This window comes from Pagrus pagrus (assembly GCF_965226575.1).
Source record: "Pagrus pagrus genome assembly, chromosome: 8".
In the NCBI taxonomy this organism is placed as follows: Eukaryota; Metazoa; Chordata; class Actinopteri; order Spariformes; family Sparidae; genus Pagrus; species Pagrus pagrus.
In genome coordinates this window covers 28,412,927-28,433,257 of record NC_140192.1, presented here as the reverse complement: position 1 = coordinate 28,433,257, position 20,331 = coordinate 28,412,927, and the positions used below count along the sequence as shown (strand labels likewise).

Sequence of the window (20,331 nt, the reverse complement as noted above, 5' to 3'; positions counted from 1 at the left end):
ACCATGTTTGTACACACCGGAAAAGGTCAATAGTAAATTAACGTGCCGTTTCCGTAGCGTCCGCCACCATGGGGTTTAACAGCTAGCACTGGATCAGAGACTAAGTAATGTAGAGCCAGGAGGAGTATTTCCTCTCTGGCAGCCAAGATGGGTCAAAGCCTATCTTTTTGTGCTTGCCGGTGTGTGGAACTGTGTCAGTGCACAGGGCAGGACCAGCTTCCCTCCCCTGAGGGAGCTACAGTACAAGCATCCTTGCCAATGGTTCCAGGTTCAGGTTTGGAAGCAGTAGATTGGGTGACAGCGTTTGGAGTTGCGACGTGACTGAGAAACGGCAGGTTTTTTTGCCTGCTTTTCCCTCTGGGGCCGATGTTGGTTGCTGTGTGTTTACACAGGATTAAGCCACACCCTCGGTACCGAGAGAACAGTTATTCACAGCTAAGGAGCGAAAAGCATATTACGCATGCTTTGTCCTTTTCTTTTGTCCCTTTCCTAGCAGTGCACGCTTCTGCGAGTTGAATGACCGTCTCAGCCTGTGCTCCGAGTACACATTGTTTTTCCATAATTTGTGTATTTGACCTCACATCTCTATGCATGGAAAGTGATAGTCTGCCTTGTAAGACTGTCTGGGCAGTTTTATGAGAAGTTCTGTGGAAAGCGTTTAGAAAGTGATATGGTATAAAAGTGGTCAATGACAATCCACAGCAAGTCGTGCTGGGTGAATGGATCTTGAACATGATTTCCATGCATGGAATGGGAGTTTGTATCCTGTGTGTGGGTGGGGGTTCTTGTTTTCTACTTTTAGACTTGGTGAATCGATTGTTGCTTTTTTAGGTATTTAAAAGGATATTTTCAGTTTCAGTCACAATTTGGTTAGGTCTAAGCAACAAACTACCCTTTTAGGTTTAGGAAAAGATGATGGTTTGGATTGGAGTCTAACTTTTTACTTTTGATATCATACGGGACACGAACAGCGATGATCACAAATATTAAAACTTTTCACATTTTCAAGCAGTCCCGATGTATGTATAATTTGGAAAATCAGTATTGAAACTGTATCAAATACTCACAATCAATATGTATCGATAAAAACGCTATATTTGACAACTCAAATCTCTGTGTTTGCCTTGAAAGGCGCCCTGTGTGCACGTTAAAACAACTTCAACTCTGCATAGAAAAAATGTGAATGCAACTTCTGCTGTCCAACTGGATAAAATCAAAGTGTTTCTTATGCAACATCCACTGTACACAAGAAAAACAGGGGAAAGGTTAGTGGTGGTTGTTCCTGCCAAACTTGTCTGAGAACAGAGAATGGCAGCAGGCCTGGAGCATGATGACTGAAATAGAAATCCAGTTTTTAGTTCCCGTCACTAGATAAGTGAGCTCAGTGACAGACAGCAGCTGACTTCTTGTTGCCTAGCAATAGCAAAACGAAACCTCTACCTTTGCAGGTTAAAAAAGATATTTTTCAGGCCTACAAAGCGTGTTATGTAAATGGGCCTTGATATAAAGTACAGAATCTTTTTTAACTATTCACTTGAAATGAAAGGTAAGAATACCTGGCTTCTTCCTCGGCGTCTGTAGTTCCTCCGTACTATGTTCTTATAGTTCTCATTCTTCTTGGTCAGGTAGTAAAAGAGCACACACTCTGCCACCGTCTGTTCAAAAAAATGGTATTTCTTTAAGGTTTCAATAATTTACTAAAGACTGAATCTCAGAAAATCACACAACAAGAGAAGAATATGAATCGATACCTTTCTCTCAAGGAAAGACGCAATCAGACCAAAGTTTTTGGGGTGCTGGATGAACCTGTGGGAGCAGAACAAAGAAACTCTTACAACCTCCAAGTGAAAGTATTTTAAATCATTGGCATTTGCTGAAGTAGATCACAGAATATCAAAGTGAAAGATGGAGGAGGTGAGAAAAAGACAATTAAAGATCAAGACTGAGCCAGCGTCTTAAAAGTACACCAAATCTCCTGCAATAATCATAAAAATATTACACAGTCACCAGTGATCAAATACTTACTGTAAGTGTTGGACTCAGTTATAAGAAGAAGAACTGAACTGAAGCTGTTCTGTTTGAATGTGGGTAGACTAAAGTCACTGATTTTACTGTGTGGGTTTGATTTGATTTGGCAGCCTGAAACGCCTCCTCTCGTTTCTCACGAAAGGGGAAGATTCACTTCCTTACAACAACTGATGGACCGTTTATCGGTCACACACATTTCACATGAAGCGAAGACATACTTCATTTTGTAAGGTTTTGCCTACAAAATGAAAATGGAGCTGGAATCTTGTATGGGATTTGTAAAAAAATAAAATGTAATGGGTTGAATGTGAAAAGCCTGGGACAAAAAAAAGGGATGAACCTTCTGAATTTTGTTCATAAAATTTAATCTGAATACAAAATTTCAAGCCCTTTGCCAAATTGTTACCATCAAAAGTCATATTTAGGTGTACTTTTGGCCAACAAAACCCAATTCAGCTGCTAGGAAATAAGGATATATGGAAGTATTTTTCTATTAAAATAACAAGAAAAAAGAAATGTTTTGCTTACTTCTCTCTGAAAGTGTCCTTCTCCTGCTCGCTCCACATGTTCATAACCTGCCGGTCCTTGTACACCTTCATGGGGTCGTCCATCAATCCATTCATGTTGATGAACTTGATGCGCTGCTGCTCAGCGTCAAACAGCATTGGAGGGATGACCGCCAGCTGTCGCATCTGCTTCTCTGTGTTCTGCCACACACACACACAAATGCCACACAAACAAACCAATATCCTGGAGTGAGTGGGTTGGTCTTGAAAGGGAAACTATCAGACAACATAGTGATTATATTGACGCATTTGTGAAACGTAAAGTGGTTATTCCTTCTGTGTTGAGGTCAGGGTGTCTTGTTGGCTCAGCAGACTAAGGCATGTTCCATGCCGAATGTAAAGACCAATAAAACAGACGTATTTGCTGTCACTCTTCATTTTACAACCCAACAGAAAAAAAATCTTCAAAATGAGATCAGGGCTAGGAGAGGGGAGGGGAGTGACGGCAAGGCACTGTGTTAACTGGAGGAGGCAGGAAGGTAGAAAGCCTTTCTGTAGATGAGACAAAACAAGCTGATCGGACACACTGCTCAGCCTAATAGGACCTGGCTGACACGAGAGGAACAGCTCTAATGTGTGACTAGTGGATATCACAGAAATGTCAACTCAGAGCACCAATTATCCTTAACACCAGGAGGACTGCCTCACATTATAGGATTTTTACACCTCGAGCACAGCAAATCTCCTGCATATGCTGACATTTAACATCAATGATGAGCAAGACATTTATCTGGTGAGCTCAGTCAAAATGTTTGTGCATGTTCTATATAAATACACAGTATCTTTTTTTATTGAAAATATTTCAACCATTTAGGCTCAATTGGGCAAGAATATTTGGTTTTCACTGGAGCCAAAATGTGTGAACTGTGAGCTTTTGACGTTTTCCAAGTGTGAACCTTGTCATCTCAAAAAGTGTGAGTTCGGTGGGTGTGTTTGAGGTCAAGACAAGTCAGATTTATTTATATAATTTGCCTGAGAGGGCTTCAGAAAAAAAGCTTTCTTAGACCCTTTTGCTACTGAAACTTTTCTGAAAGCAGTTACAATCTGCAGGTTATTTAATGGTTTTGATTTTGCACTCTGCCTCCGAGTTTATATTAATCAGCTGGACTTTATACAGAGGACGAGTACACAGAACAATAATCACGACTGCATCAACAGCTCACGCTATGTGTCGACTGATCATGTTGTAGATGGAGGAGAGAAATGAAGGAAGACTACAAAAAAGACACAGGCAGTAAAAACCACCAGTGTTGGGAGCATTTCAGTTGAAAGCAGCTGTGCTGATGTGCTTGATGTGAGGCTAACCAAAGCTATTCCAGTAGCATACCACACTATCTGTATTACAGCTGGATTATATGCCAGTATTAGGTGGCATATGGTTCTGAATCCAAACTATGCTGGAGTGATTTAAGAAAGCTCGAGTCAGATCCTTGCAGGCTATGTTTTGTAGTATTTCTATCACCATGTAGTACAAGCCAAACAGCCAATAGTTCAAAGTTCAGTCATAAATACTATCAGTCTGTATATGTTTTTACATTTTTGTATGGGGAAGCCAAAAATTTTATAAAGATCTGGTCTGCTTAATTGATTTAATTCACCCTTGCTTCACACTACTTTTCAAAAAATATGTTCATATGCATGTCGATTTCCACAACCTCAGAGACTTGAGAATTCATTCCTGGCAGTCAATACAGCCACTCAACAAAATCAGACAATCCAGATGTTTGGCCACCATCAGTGTGATAATGTGAAAACAGGAGCTGCAGAAGAGCAAGCCGTTTTTAACAGAAGAGCTTACCTCATGCTCTGATATTCCATCAATGATCTCTGAGACCTCATGTTCACTGCGAGCTGCAGACGAGGCCAGCCCACCTCCTCGCTGCCCAACACGGCTAAAAAGGAAAAATAGAGAAGACCTGTCAATCAAACCTACCCACATATTACTGTAATTGAGCCACCTGCACTGCACAATGAAACAAATCCACAGTAAGTAACAGCAGTCCTGGCAAATAATGGATTGAATCAGTTCAAGAAATGAACCTTGTGCTTTTAATTGTCACAGGCACAATCACCCATGCCTGCTGCGGAAGGGAGAAACAATCTCACCTCTGCATGCGCTCCTGCAGCTCTCTTTGCTTGCGTATCTCTGGGAACTGTTTCTCGTAGTACTCCCGCACCTTGCTCTCCTTGGCTCGGCGCCGCGGGTTGTTTTCGATGCGCTCCACCTTCTTCTCCCAGGCTTCCATCAGCTGGTCATAGCGCTGGCAAAATTTCTGTTCCTGAAGAGCCACAGACAGATGGACAGAGATCTCAGTCCACTGCAGACCCACTGAGTCTCAGGAACTACAATCATTCAACGTTTGATAAACTGATGAAGCAATACATCCCCCAAAGCACTCAATCACTGATATGAAAAATGAATTTTTCAGTAATCATCCCTAGCTTTCCATTTTTGTTTTGTCCCATCATGAGAGGTCAAAGTGATATATTGGTATTCTAAAGGGAGTCTGGTCTTGAGCTATGACTCTGGCAGACGACAGCCCCACTGTTTTCCTAGCTTCCCCACAGGCAGGTTGTAAAGCAGGCCATTAAACCTGGTTGAGACACGACCCTCAGTGGGCTCATAAACCACTCTTTGCCCATGAGGAGATACCTCCTCCACTTAGACACAAGGCGAGAGAAGACTGGACACTCGCCCACAACTCGCAGGCTTTGATACAGGTGCTGCATTTGAACTGTTCTTTTTGGCCTCACATAAACTTGCAATACAAAATAAATACAGAGCCGTGTGAGAGTTGTTGTTGGCACCATCTGTAGGGTTGGAAGCATTTAAAAAAATAATAATAATACTTTCCCGTGATATTTCTGAATTGTGAATAGATGCAAATTTTATAGTAAAACTGTAGATGTGATTTGCAATAACAACTTCCAGGCACGCCAACTGATTTTAAGACGTCCGCCTGGCTTGAGCATCAGAGCTCACCCCATTGATCCCTGCTTTATTTATAGTCATGCTCTTTGGCTCGGCCTCTCTCAATCACTGGCAGGCAGGAGTGCAGGCTAACCTTGTACAATGCTCATTGTAAGTACTTGGCTGACAGTGAATTCAACACGAGCGTGGAAAAAAGAATCTAGGATTTTCTTTCAGAAGACAGTGTGAGAGAGAACTTTTTGTTGTTCTTCAAAAGCAAATCACTTCCCCTGGGCACAGCGCTGACAAAAGATCTCTTGTCCTCTTCGGTCGACCTAAAGTGGCCACGCACTTCAAGGAGCAGCTGGCCCAGTTTCACACTGGTCATCAGTCATGGGCTTAGTCGCAGCAGAGGGTCCAAACTGTTGAGAACTCTACTTACCCACTGCTTACGAGCATGATTTCTCCTCTTGAAGTATAGGATGAGCTTCTTCCTCATTGCCTGGTTTCTGAAGGGATGAGGAAAGAGAGGGATGGAGGATAAGGTAACGACATTTACTTCAGACAGTGCTTTGGCTTTCATCACTTTTGTCACATCGTAAATCAAAGTATTTGATTTTCTCCAGATCCTCTGGTGCACATTTTCTCTCCTCTGCACTAGGCTCTGTCTCTTTACCCAATAAACAAACAAAAACCACACTCCTTACACACACACACACACACATACACACACTGAACACAAACAATGCCTGTCCTTGTATGCCACCGCTCGATAAACTCAAACTCGCTTCTGGGTAGAAAGGACAGCGAGGTGAGCCAAACTTATAAAACTTGTCTGGTCTGGGAACAGCCAGCCACAATGCTTCAAATAAAGGTCAGGGCCAGTAATCTCCTCAGGCAGCTACTCAGTTTGTCTCTTTCTTTGCTGCGAGACAGAATTTTATTCCTGACACTTAATCTGTCAGTCGTAAGGTCACGTTCCCCGCTGATTAATGTAATCTTATTCTACATTAGTCACTGCAGCTGAGCCGCAGGGCCCTTCAGGTCACAGGCGAGGAAGTGGGCTACTGGTGTGTATGAGTTTTGTGAAAATTGGAAGATAGCATAACATTTAGGGTCTAGAGGGATAAACACACAAGATGACCTATTCTTCATTCCCCAAACACGTTATCTGCAATAACAAACCCAAGTTAAAACTAAACAGCCTTAACCTCCAACCCACATAAACCCTCCCACACAAACAAACAGACACATACTGAGCCAAGCCATTGCAACAGAAAAGAGAAATACTGCCAAATCCAGCTAGATACTGCCGATATCCACACTTGTCGTGGTATATAAAGGGTGAGAACTAACTTGGTACTGTATGGCAAAAACAGAAGTGATAGATTAAGCCCTTTAAAGACAGAGATGGCATTGTCCTGTGGACACCAGATGGCAAAGGGAGAGATTAGTAGCCCTGAACCGCAGCGAAAGGTTTCCTTTGTCCTGCTCTAAGCCTGTGCCATTTCTGAGATATCAGAGAACACTGTAATTTAGCATAATACAGTACCACTAAAACATGATGGCTGAAAGATTCATTATACACACACACTTGTGGCAGATGTTCTTCATTAGTACAAGCACACTGAGATGAAACTTTTCAGACTTCAAAGTAACATTTTATTTATATTGTACAGTGTTTTCCCAAGGTAACACTGTCCCTTTTATACTAGGGACGGGACAACTGGAGATTTTTTTCACGTATTGTGGTGAAAAGCACTCAGGACAAGTTGACTGTCCTGAATTTCCATAACCAGAATAATCACAAAAATCCTCACAAGTGACTTCAAAAAGTTGTGTAGCTTCATAATACAGTCTTATATTTATTTCCTGATTCATTTTGAACTTCCACAAGGGTGGTTCCACATCTTTCTGGTCATTCCAAAATCCTAACCCCTTGATTCCACTGGGTACTCTCTGTTACCCGGCATGTGCGAAACCGTTCTGTTCCGTCCTCCGTGTGGCCTCATATCACTTCTGCAGCATTTCAGAAGCAGAGCATCATGCCTGCCTGATATTGTTGACTTGCAGATTGTGATTATTATGTCATTTCTCCCTGATTTTTGTGCTTCTAATGTGGTTGAGTAGCTTATATTGTTAAATTGTTTTGTTGTTTGTCTGTTTTAAGTGGGTTTATTTTCAATATTTCTGACTTTGTTGTGTTGTAACTCCTGAGTCTGCACAGGGTGTTTTATATTGAAAATTCACCAGACTGCACCATGCCGTTCTGCTGTCTGACTTCCTGTCTGGCTCGATCTACTCTGTGCAGCTTGCAGTCCACCTGTGGTGTGCGTCCCTCAAAAACATAGACTTGGTGCGTATTCTCCATTGAGTACTTCTGGGACACTGTTGAAACGTGCAGTGGTGTAGCTGGTGGAAACACGAGCATTGTCAAGGACGGCCATGATATGCTCCGGCAACTGTACTGTATGGAGTAGGACATGGTTGAGGGCTCAGCTTGCCAATGGTATCCCACACAAAAAAAATTAATAGGATGTGTGGAAATACAAAGTATATACTATGGATTTTTTCAAACTAAATAACGACAGAGAGGTGAACATTATCAGCTGAGTGGTGGAGGCACTCTGTGTGCAGGAGATGAACTGGGATGGACTCCACAGAGATATTGGTACTCATCTATCCCACCAGGGACGAGTGCCAGGGTTATCAAACCGGTTAGCCTGACAAAGGAGTCAATTGTGCGGTGTCAAAGCTACACAGTGGCATTTAATAACACACATACACATACACGCAAACGCACGCACGCACACACACACACACACACACACGCGGGGGGGAGAGAGGAGTTTTCAGTTAATTCCTTTGAGGCAATAATACTGATCAAACGGTGCAGGGATCAAAAGGAGTGACGACAGAGCAGTGTGTGGTTAAGAGGTCAGACACATCTTGTGGTATGCCACGCTGCCCAAACCTCAGTGCCAACGATGGAGAAGAGCCATTATAACCCTCCTGCAGCCCTTTGATGTGCCGAAGTGAATTATGGTCCTTAAAGGATTACAGATGCTCATAAGCCCTATTGATAGACATGGCAGCCACACAAAATTGTGTACTCTCTGATGCTGTTTTTGCAGATATCCACTAACATGAAACTGACATGATTTATTAATCATTCATCGAAGGCAACCTTGGATGCTGAGAAATGCATCCTGCTGTTAATATTTCATGTCATAATATCCAGGGGAAAACAATAAATCAATAATGTTTTTAGACCATTTTTGAGAATCGATAGCTATGTTTTTGTTGTTTGTTTTGTTTGGGGTTTTTAGTTCGAGCTTTTTAGTTTGAGCTTACACGATTTGAGGCTCTGTTAGCTGCAGAAAAACACAACTAGAAATCAAATATGACTTACTGTGCCTTTACATCTGTCTATGGAAATAAGGATTGCTGTTTTTGTATCCAAGTCTTGTTTTTAAATGTGCTAGGAATATAAAAATCTATCCTGTTAGCTCAGTAGTGGTAAAAGCTAGCATCCAGTAGCTACGAATGAATGAATGACTTTATTTCAAAACAAAAATTAAAACAACATAATAAAAGCAAATACTCCTACCCCTTTCTGACTTTTCTTATTTTACCTCATATATTATTTCAAAAAAATCTCAGATTTACTTACAACTAATATATAAACATCTATCCCCAGTTTATTTGCCACCCAATTCAAAACATAGCTAGCAGTCATATTCTGAGGAATAGAGAATAACCTCTGTAATGTCTTTCTTTGTGATCTGCCAAGGGGAGGGGGGGCTGAGGAGTAGTGATTGAGACTCTCTCACAAAGGCAATACACAACCACCATGGGACTTAATAGCTGCTATAAGTAAATTGGCTCAGAGTTATTAAATTTGTACAGAAACAAATAATCCCTCTAAATACAATCAATAACAAGTCATGTTTCTCCCTGTAAATCAGGGCACCTTAACCTTTTCTGGCCTCTTACCCTTTGATAGGTTTTAACATCCTGCAATATTTACAATTGGTGATATAATGTACAACAAATTATTTTTGTTTTTACATTTGAGCTGCAATGACTAATCATGTAGTCGATTAATCAATTAGTTGATCAAAAGAAAATTATCTCCCGAATATTTTGATAAGTGTTTAAGTCACTTTTCAAACAAAAAGTATCAAAACATATATGAACATTAGCTTGTTCCAACATCGGAAATGAAAGGAAGAAAGGATTTTCTTCATTTTTTTTGTCATTCGTGATAATAAAGTAAAATCTTTGTTGGTTGGAAAAAACACTCTAGAAGACAACACTTAACTTAAAGACAAGACTTTTCACCTAAGATTAACCGATTAATCATGACAATTTTTGTTAGATTGATCGACACTGAAATAATCGTTAGTTGTAGGAGTATACAATATAAAAATCAAATATAAATGAGCTATGAATCTATGGCTGGATGTAAAACATTAATAACGTGGAAGTGTGTTGTGACAGACTCACATTTTGATGTTCTCATGGTACTGCTTGGTGTCAGAAGGCTGATTGTACAGAGGCTGGAAAACAAAATGGAACAAATAAATCAATCTTATTTTTGAGCTTTGCAACACACTGTAAATAGCAAATTAACGATGGACAAAAGACAGAGTTCACTTCAACATCTCATCAATACGATTCTGACACAAATAAATGTAGAATTTCAGTGACTGCTGAAATGTTCATCATGATATGAGTGAATGAAAACTGGCGGAGGCTGAAAGAACTGTTCACTTAAAAACGTCCTCCACAGATAACAGAGGACAACCTGCTTTTTATAGAATCTAGCATGAGCGTAACAGCATCAAGTGTTCAGATTCACTGGGAGAGTGATTCTGTGAGTGAATGGAAGATAGATGAATAGACACGTAGACAGAGTATGTGCAAAGTACAAAGGTACTCTGGGACTTTGTATCGGAGTACAAGTCAAAATTTTGAAAATATGGCAAAGTGAGAAGTGATCCGATTTCTATTCTCACACTTTGACACTGCATCTTGACGTGTCATCTAATTCAATGCTCAATATCAATACGTTTAATACTGCTTAATGGAGCTTTGTGTACAGTAATCAAATATCTCTACATCACTACTTCACAACCCTGCAAAGAACTGTGGACATCAAGTGATGCAGACTTGTTCCTCTCTCTCTGAGGCATCTTTTATCCCTCTATCCTGACTTAAAACAAAACTTTCCCAAAGACGTGAGAGCAGGAGAAAGAAAAATACAACAGAAGCATAACATAGATCAAAATCTTCACTCACCAGTTCTACTCTGGGTCCAAGTCCCTCCAGTATCCTGTGAGCCTCTTCTGCCTTTTTCTGGTAAGATAACACAAACAGAAGTAGCACATTAGCCGGCTGCCTGCAACTCTGCCATCACCACAGCAACGCAGTGAGCATGCTCACTCGGTTGCTGAGGCTACACCGCCGCTCGCTGGAAAGATGGATGGACAGACGGTTGGATGTGTGGATGGATAGAAAGATGGATGCACCGACTATTATTAGAGCTTTTAACTTGAGCTGGGCCGCAGCTCTCTCTCTCTCTCTCTCTCTCTCTCCCCTCTCCCAGAAAAAAAAATTACTCACCTCCCCTGAGCAGAGAGAGGTAGAAAGAAAGAGCAGGCAGGCAGGAAAGCAAGTGGGAGTGGAATAGAGAGTGAGTGGGAGAGATAGAGCAAAAAAGACAGGGAAAGGAGCATAGAGGGGGGGGCAAAGGGCTTTGGTGCTTATCTCACAAGAGACAACTGATGAAAGACAGAGAAAGATCTCAACTCCAGCTTACTACCTACAACAATCAGCCTTAAAACAAAAAATCGTGGCAGGTACCATAAAGGTGATGTGTTGGGGCATAAAGCTGGGCAGCAAAAACCCCCATCTGTGTCTGTGGATGGCCTCTCTGCCCTTCCATACATTTTGATTTAGCTCAAGCAGAAAAATGTGTGAGCAGTGTCCTAGGCTACCCTTCTCACTCTTTTCATCATTTCTCTCTCTCCACTCCATCGATCAAACAGACCCTCCTTGGTGACACACCACATGCTCTGTTGCTTTCCATCTCACTTCATTTCCTTCAGTGACCGCGCAGTGAGACTGGCAGGGTGACAGACGGGATGGAAGGACAGTGAGGGAGGGTTGGATGGAGGGGAAGATGTGGGAGCTGGGACTTAGACGAGACTAGAGCTGATAACAGAGACAGTACCTGCCAGTGTGTGTGTGTGTGTACATGTCAACCTTTATTCTTCACTACCAACCATGTCACGCTGCTACCTTGTCCCTTTCACTCCGTCTTCACTGTGGAGGTTATACAGGAGGTATTTGGGATCCTTCCACAGGTTTATACAAGACTCACCCTAACAGACTTGGATGGAAGACCCAAGAGGAGCTCACGCACACTGGCTTCCAACTGAGTCACCTGTGAGTGAAGCCAAATGACACGGCTCCAGTTTGTAGCCAAGATGAAGCTCTGATGAATTACATGCATACACTACTACCATCATTCAAATGCAAATACCCCAAGATGATGCCATTATTCATCCTTCAGTCGTTTTGCATTGATCTGGTTTTTTCCCTCATTCCTGTTGCTTCCGCACCAGTGAGTAGGTGTAACAGGCTGCAGAGTATTGCCTCAGAGAGCCTGCTTACTACAGGAGCACTTAATGAACAGCAATTATTAACGTCAGCCTTTCATCCTTGGGGAGCAGGCAGGCTCAAGGATTTCTCTTCATTTCCTTCTTTAAATAAATCTCTGAATGAGACTGCATGATACTGACCTGAAAACTACTGTAGTTTGGCCTTCACATTAAATACAAGGAAGGACAAATTTAGCAATGTGGAGACCAGTGTGGATGAGATCGAAAAGAAGCTGTACAGAGAATTTCATTCACACGTGCACGTTACTCAATATTTGTACTGAATACATTTTAAACATGAGAAGACTGAGGAGAAACCCAGAAAACATAAAACTGTGACTGCCTGAAAAATCACAGCACTACAACACTCTGGTAGCGCGTCGCAGTGAATGCAGGAGAGAAAGCAGGGAAACAGAGAAGGAGCTACAGAGCCATCGTAACCTAGCATAGACATGAGGATTTAGCATAGCTCAACAGAATTATGATAATGCAGCCTCAGTGGGGCTGTCTCCTTTTGTGTTTGTGTCCATGACAGCTATGTGCCAAATATGAGAAGAGTGAACTTGAGGTGAGCCACCCCAGGGTTGACAATGGCTAAAACCCTGTGTGGGAGAGCTGGTGACACAGCGCCCAGAGGGGACAGATGACACCGCAGTGACATCAAAAAAGGCAAGTGGAGGCTTAAGTATTTATAGCCAGGTGCTTAAACACACATACTGCACATGTACGCACTTACATGTACACACGCCATAGGTTTGACATGTAACATTAAGCTTTAATGTAATGCTATTACCCCGTTTTACACGTGGCCACTTGATGCACTGTATTGCATATAGGGCACATTTAAAATGTCAGAAAATGGTGTGACAGATTGATCAGCGTTTCCCAAAGATTCCCAAGATGACATTGTCAAATGTCTTGTTTTGTCAAAGATATTCACGTTACTGTCACAGAGGAGCAAATAAACCAGAACATTTTTACATTTAAGAAGGTGGAAACAAAGAATTTTCTTTTCCTTTATTCCTTTAAGAACTACTCAAACCAAGTAGTTGATTATCAGAATAGCTGGCAATTAATTTAAAGGTTGACAACTAATTGATTAATTATTGCTGCTCTAATTCAATAGTTATCCAATTTTTTTTAAAAGCCAACTTAAATGCCCAGTATTTAATTTCTGCTGCTAGGGTTCTCTCAATAAAAACAATGAAAACAAAAGATGTAGTTTGATGATGTCGCAAAGTAGCCTGGGATTATGGGAGTTGTTTTCTTTAGTGTGAACAACCACCATTGCGATGAAACTGCGTCTACGTGACTCAGGCAGAAACCAAGTTCACAGACAAGGTTTTCATCAACGTTTTATTCACATTTAGTCATATTCACTGATTTCCGGAAGTTATACTGAAGGGTGAGTAAATGAAACATAACATTATCTTGAGTAAAATCATGCATTTCTCGGGTTTGAACATTGGTGGAAGCATTTGGGGTCATTAAAGTACACAACTCAACAAAATACAGAGTAAATGTCTAGTCATTTTTAGGCATTTTAATGTGGACATGTTAGATATTATATCTAATTTTTTTAAGAAGCATTCAAGGTAGATGTTGAAAAGGTGTAATGCATCCGTCTATACAGGACACACAGGGGTACTACATTAGAACATGATTTTAAAAAAAGCCATTTGCAGGTTGCACTGTGATCATGGCACTTGCCACTGAAAATAGCCTCCAGGGATTTAAAAGCAACATTATGCAACTATTTTACCTTAAAATAACAGCTTCAAAATCACGTTGATGGTACAGTGTCTTGTAACAGGGTGAATGGTATCTCTGTCTCAGCCACTCCGCCCCACATCACTTGTTGCTTCACTATGTAACTTTAGTGAGAGGGTCGGATCACAGCGTTACATACATGTTTACTTCGAGATAGAAGTTTCACATTGTTATGACGTAAGAGTTTTACATTTTTTGGCAGTTGGCACCTACATTATATCTGACAAATTGTTACAGACCTGGGATTTGTATTCACAACAGTGGTGTTGCACTGAAGAACTGTCGGGGGCGCCAAATCGCCCAAAATGCCAATTGCTGCTGTTGCTTTAAAGTGACACTGAAAAGCTATATTTGTTTACATCCCTGGAGGCTTATCCAGGGATTTAAACAAATACATATTTTATTAGATAAGTATAACCACTGAATTACCTGTATGGAAGAGGGAGCAGTAATCTGTATGGGTAAAAACTTTTGTCCTGTTGCAGATCACCAATGTGTTTTGGATTATGAAAAAAATGTTAGTTGAGTGGCTGAACGGTTATTGTTGTAAAAAAAAAAAAAAAAAAAAAAAACCCAGTGAAGTTCCTTCTTCTGGTGTTGTAAAGGGTTACTAAACATTGAGCAGGCAGCCTCTGTGGACAAAGGATGATGACATGAAACAAGATAAACTTGGTTTTAGTGCTGGACAAGTTGAAGTCTGACCCGGTAACAGGCATTTTGTACAGTATGTATGCATCTGCTTGTGTTGGTCACAGAGAGTCATCAGTATTACACTGGGACTGTTCATAACTAGGTAACAGTTCCTTGTCGTACATTAAGAAGCATTACCAAGAAGCTCTGGGTTGGTGTACGGTTTGCTGACTTGCATGTGGCCAGGGAAAACTGAGTTTTAAATAGAAATCCATTATATTTGGCTACAGGTTAACAAAAGTGTATTAAATCTCTCTTTTTTTAAGGACATGAGAGACTTAAAAACTGTAATTTGAACCTATGTAATGACAAAGAATGAATGTAAATATGAATAAATTAATAAATGGTGTCACTATGTCATTGGGGTTCCCATGACTGAAACTGAAAAAGAAGAAACTGGTTAAGTCTGGACAGAGAAAGAGAGAGAAGGAGGATGGAGAGAGGTAAGGGGGGAAGGCAGTAGGCCAGAGTACATCCTGTCAGTCAGAGGGAAGTAGAAAGTGTTACAGAGGTCAGGCTGCATTGTGGAGTAAGCCATGAGTCATTCTTAACTTCAAGCCTTTCAGAGGAGTCTTGAGCAATCTGCAGTGCCCCTCTGTTGCATAGAAGTGCTGTTATTTAATGACGCTTGATAACAGAAAGGGTGAAAGTCATGAAGGACGCTCCCTGTACACCACGGTGTTTCCTTTAAAGGGGCCTCTCGGAGCATTTTGATGGTTATCTGTTGACATGTGTGCAGGTTAAAGTGACGTGTGACAACAAAAGCCCTGGAGCTGCTGAGGATTTAGTCTCTTGCTCAATGACACTTAACAGGGTGAATGCTTGCTTGCCAACACACCCTCTACACACACAGTTCACTGCTGTACCTTACCATGAAAAGCAAAACATCCAAGAGGCCTTCTCCTCTGAACTGTGAAGTTTAAACATTATTACTTCTAGTCTCCCATAGGGGGATTGTTCAAAGAGGTTGAATGTGGTGTGATAGGTGAGAGGAGTTCTCTTTTTTTTTTTAATATGGCAATTCCACTCAAAAGGATACTTTTTTCATTCGACCACTAGAGGGACTGAGCGCACTAAAAATCACTTTATATCTTCTGCACAGAGCACTGCTGCACAGAATGATAGCTGTGAAAAGGACAAACTTAACACTTCCTGATAGCTTTATATGATCTGTCAACCGCTCTGGTTTCCTTTTCTTTAAAGATTGATTAAGTTGCTATGCTTTTATAGGTGATAAAAGACAAAGATTTGTTTCAGTGTGTCACCTTATAGAGTGCATGTGTGGACTTGTGTGATTCATCATGCCCGCTATGTTGACCTTTAGTAGCTCATTCTGTTAGGTAAGAACTCAGCCTCGTCTGACAGTAACGAGTGTCAGGCTCAGGTAGGAGATGGTCACTTTATGACGCCCTCTGACAACGATTTTTGAGGAATAAATCAAAAAGTAAGAGAGAATGACATATCCTATCTCTGTGTCTGAGATGAAAAACAGAATGAAAGAAATACACACTGTAAGGCTATACTCATGGTCAAATGTTGTTCAAAGCTGGGTAATCTGTTTTATTTTACAGGCTCTGTATACATTTCTAGCACTGGCTGCCCTACCCCAGATGTTAGAACCTAATAACCTACTAGACAACAGAGAATTTTCAGAGGTAGCTCACCGAAACCACACTAACCCACAGGAGGAAAGCACCCAGCTCTCTCTCACTCTTACATTCACTTATGGTAATGAAAACACTGCAAATGGTATCAAGTGAAACCAAATTCATCTGAAAGGTGATGTGGGCTCGAGCGGGGGATTACAGACTGAGCGCAGGGTTTCCCATACATTCACTTATTGGTGGCAGCCCACCACAAAATTAACATTGGCTGCCATATATTGATTTTCAATCTTTGGAGCTGCCACGCAGGGGCGGGTGTATTGGTGGCGACCCATCTTAGCATTTCTTATTTTCATTTTTTTTATCTGTGTGGACATCATCTGCCACACTGCTGCATTTCATTATAATGCAATGTTATCACACATTTCACCATTAAATTCACTTGGTCATTTGAAATTTCAATATTTTTTAAATGATTACACCTACGCTCCTCCTATAAATGCACACTGATTGTGTTGAAGCCTCTCCTGTTCAATGTGGGCGTACTTATGCCATTGTTTTGTAAAAACTTTAAGTGCACCTGGTTGGTACCACATTGGTTCTGATGGTTTTGACAGGCTAAATGATTAACAACAAGCCTCCCCCCTTTGCAGCTCACCTGCTGTTGTGAATTGTGGGTTAAAAAAAAAAACCCAAAATGCAAGTTGTGTTTTTTGACTGACTTTATAAACAGTATAAAAAGGCTGATAAAAAAAAGTCCACAGAGCAGAGAGGAAAAAGGGAAACAGAAAGACATGTGGTGGAGCAAGCAAGATGGTGTGCGGGCAAAGAGACCAGAGGTGAAAACAATAGTGAAGGGAAAGCAAATGAAAGTATTTTTTGAGCAAACAGTAAAACAAGATGGAGAATTAAGATGACTAAGAAGTAAGAAGAAGTAACCTACGAGAGGTAGGGTAATGTGTTCTTGTGAGTGAGTGTCTGCTGTCTGTGTGTGTGTGTGTGTGTGTGTGTGTGTGTGTGTGTGTGTGTGTGTGTGTGTGTGTGTGTGTGTGTGTGTGTGTGTGTGTGTGGTGCGTCTGTGTATACTACTGACCCTGTTCTCATCGTAGATGATCTGCACCAGGCTGCGGTGCTTGGCCTCGCTGGGTGGCGGTGAGATGGGCCGCTCTGGCTCGTGGGGCTTTGCAGCCTCCTCCTCCAGCTGTTGCTGTAACACAACACACACAAATATGCTGGTAAACATTTAACTAACCAGAAGTGCCCTGATCTTCCAGGAAGACCTGTGGCTCACCAGTTCCTGTTGCGAGGTTAGAGAGAGTGTGTCAGATAAACCTTCCCTCCCCCAACTCTCCAAGCAGGGACGAGACTAAACTGTCCCATTAGCCGTAATAGCTATTAACTCCCCAGGGCCTAATTAATCAAAGACTTACTACAATAGCCTGTAAACAAAGCCAATGCCTGCTGTGTGGCTGGAACATCCAATGAGAGAGTGATAACAAAAGAGAGGCAAATGTGGGAAATGAACACCAGACAAACCCTGGAAAAGTTTCTCTAACTTACTGGTCAGACTGGCATCTAACCAACCGTTGCTTGGTCAGGATCATTAATCCTCCCACACTTAACTATGTCAATAAGCAGCATGTGGAAATTGCCACTTTCTTCAGTCTGTAGCAGGCAATAATGAGACAAAAATTATTCATTTAAATTATTCATACATTGAATTTTCTAATGCAACACAGATAACAGCAGTTTCTACACATACTGGCATAAAGAAGGCCAAAGGTGTTGCAGTTTGTAGCATTTATTATATGAGCAAACCCTTTGTCTTTATTATTATTTAGCAATGTTACTCAACATCTGTATAAGCTTCTTGTTAGATAGCTGGCTAAAACTCTTAAAGCAATCATCAATCTTTTTTTAATTACAAGAATATGGATTAAATTTGGATATCAAATGCATAAACAGACAATTGGGTTGGGTATTTGAGACCAAACCAATTCAATTTATACTTCTAATTAAAGATACATTTTATTGGATGGACCGTTGATTTTCCTGCTTAAGTAAACATTTTTAAGAGCAAAAACAAAGGTCAGACATTTGAGTAAAATCTGACAAAATATCATTTGGCAGCCACTATCAACTGATATTTAATAATTAACTCAGCTTCTAAAGGCCATCAAAGCATCTGAACCAAAATCTATATCTTAACTTTTCAGACTCCCCTTCAAAGACATGGACATAGATGAAGACAAAGGTATTCTTCATCTATGTCCATTTTAGTAAATGCATTTCAAACACTTTGTATCCCATAAGTTTGATAAATATCTCTACACTATCATCAAAAATATTTGTCTGTTCAAATGAACATTAAAGCCTTGTGACACTGAAAAAAAAAGTTATACTCTTTGACATAATGTGGCAAAAAATGTTAAGATACAGTGGCTAGCTGTGCAGGCTATACAGTAAGACAGAAGCTAAAACCAGGTGTCTATAGGCCAAAGCCAAGTGTCACTGAGTGGTGTGCATATAGCATATAGCTTCAAGCTACAGTTAAGTCAGCCACTACTCCTCCTTCTAAAGCCTAGTTTATGCTTCTGCGTCGCGGCGACGGCGGAGCTACGTCGTCGACCCTACGCCGTCATTGAGCATTCGAAGTTCTGCGTCGAGGGAACGCGTTCAATTCACCGCCAAGCCGCGAGGGGGGGTGGGGGTGGGGGGATTGGTTTCGGGGGGTTCTTGCTCTCTTGCACTGCAGTTGCGGTCAGAGCGCATATGCTGTGTAGCATTCTGGTCACAGTGTGGGGCTACAAGCTACATGCTGCACAACACCAATACTCCTCCTGCCCTGCTGGGATCTCACAAAGCATGGAGTTCACAAGCAATAGGAGACAAGCATGCAAGCAGCAGAAGTAACTGGCGGTGTTGTTATACTGTTGACCGGAAAAGCAACTGCCGGAATGACGGTCTGAGCGGACCAATCCCAGTCCTTGCCGTTCGCGTCTCGACGCGTCGACGTGACGCGTAGTCAGGATTTTTTGGAGGCGCACGTCAGGCTACGGCGCAGGGTCTGCGTAGGGGTCTGCGTCGACGACGTAGCTACGCCGTCGCCGCGACGCAGAAGCATAAATCAAGCTTCATCCTCCTGTCATGGGCGTCCTCCTACATGAGAGTGGAGCAAGATGAATCATCATGTGGATGATAGACCTGGATAAGCATCTGGTGAGGGCAACACAAGCATTCCCACATAGACCTGTCCCCCCGTCCCCTTTTAAAGTAAAACAAAATAAACCAACCATCCTGGGCTTGGCTGACATTACAGGCTGGCGGTAACTTAAGCACTAACTCCTGCCCATCCACCAACTCTGCCAGAACTCTTTAAATAAAGTTTTACCGTGTCACTTAATTAGTCCAGATGTTTTAATGCTTCAGTAGAGCCGGACTATAAAAAAAATATCCATAAAAATACTGTGTGTGTGTGTGTGTGTGTATTGAGGAAGGGTGAGAGGAAGATTTATCCTTGTAAGCTGCAGAGCTTTGCCTCTCAATCATTCACAAGTGTCACAAGTTTTATTTTGGCTCCAATGGAAAATTGATTTAAAAACACAGAGCAAAGTATATTAATTTAATACCAAGTGTTTCATATTATAGTCCTTCCATCAACTTCTCTATTAACAAAGAGCGATGTACAAAACACGCAGGTAGCAGGCATCTTCTTTTTATCTTTGTAACTATCGATTTCATCACGTGAAATGTTTTTGTTGTTGGAAGATTTTATGAGCTGTAGCTAATTCATGGGAACCAAAAAATGAACAAAACCCTCTGAAACACTTGGCATTTGCTACATTAATGTAATTTAGAGGCCATTCTCAACCAAAGAGCTTGGTGTTCAGCGTTGTGCCTATAAATACTATATATCTTGATATTTTACTAGAAATAAGTAGCAATAATAATATAATACTAGAAGTACTTCATAAATGCTCGATTTCGTGGACATAATAGATAGATATATTGACCGAAAAATACACACGACTTTGCAATTTTTCACACGTCGCAGCCTCCACTGACCATACGGGAGAGCACGTCACCATTTTGCA

The 20,331-nt window shown here is 41.3% G+C and overlaps 1 protein-coding gene across 6 annotated transcripts in view; it reads right to left on the bottom strand.

Moving 5' to 3' along the window:
- The window catches only part of ncor2 (nuclear receptor corepressor 2), a 117,662-nt gene that overhangs the window by 51,468 nt on the left and 45,863 nt on the right, over nucleotides 1-20,331 (bottom strand). For all 6 annotated transcript variants that reach the window (XM_084359360.1, XM_084359362.1, XM_084359365.1 and 3 more), the window contains exons 6-14: nucleotides 17,331-17,444; nucleotides 10,810-10,866; nucleotides 10,015-10,067; nucleotides 5,948-6,014; nucleotides 4,701-4,873; nucleotides 4,393-4,486; nucleotides 2,557-2,735; nucleotides 1,752-1,806; nucleotides 1,557-1,655 (exon numbers count right to left, since the gene is read on the bottom strand). In XM_084359360.1, the coding sequence (XP_084215486.1) occupies nucleotides 1,557-1,655; nucleotides 1,752-1,806; nucleotides 2,557-2,735; nucleotides 4,393-4,486; nucleotides 4,701-4,873; nucleotides 5,948-6,014; nucleotides 10,015-10,067; nucleotides 10,810-10,866; nucleotides 17,331-17,444 (891 nt within the window). The remainder of the gene's footprint in view (nucleotides 1-1,556; nucleotides 1,656-1,751; nucleotides 1,807-2,556; nucleotides 2,736-4,392; nucleotides 4,487-4,700; nucleotides 4,874-5,947; nucleotides 6,015-10,014; nucleotides 10,068-10,809; nucleotides 10,867-17,330; nucleotides 17,445-20,331) is intronic.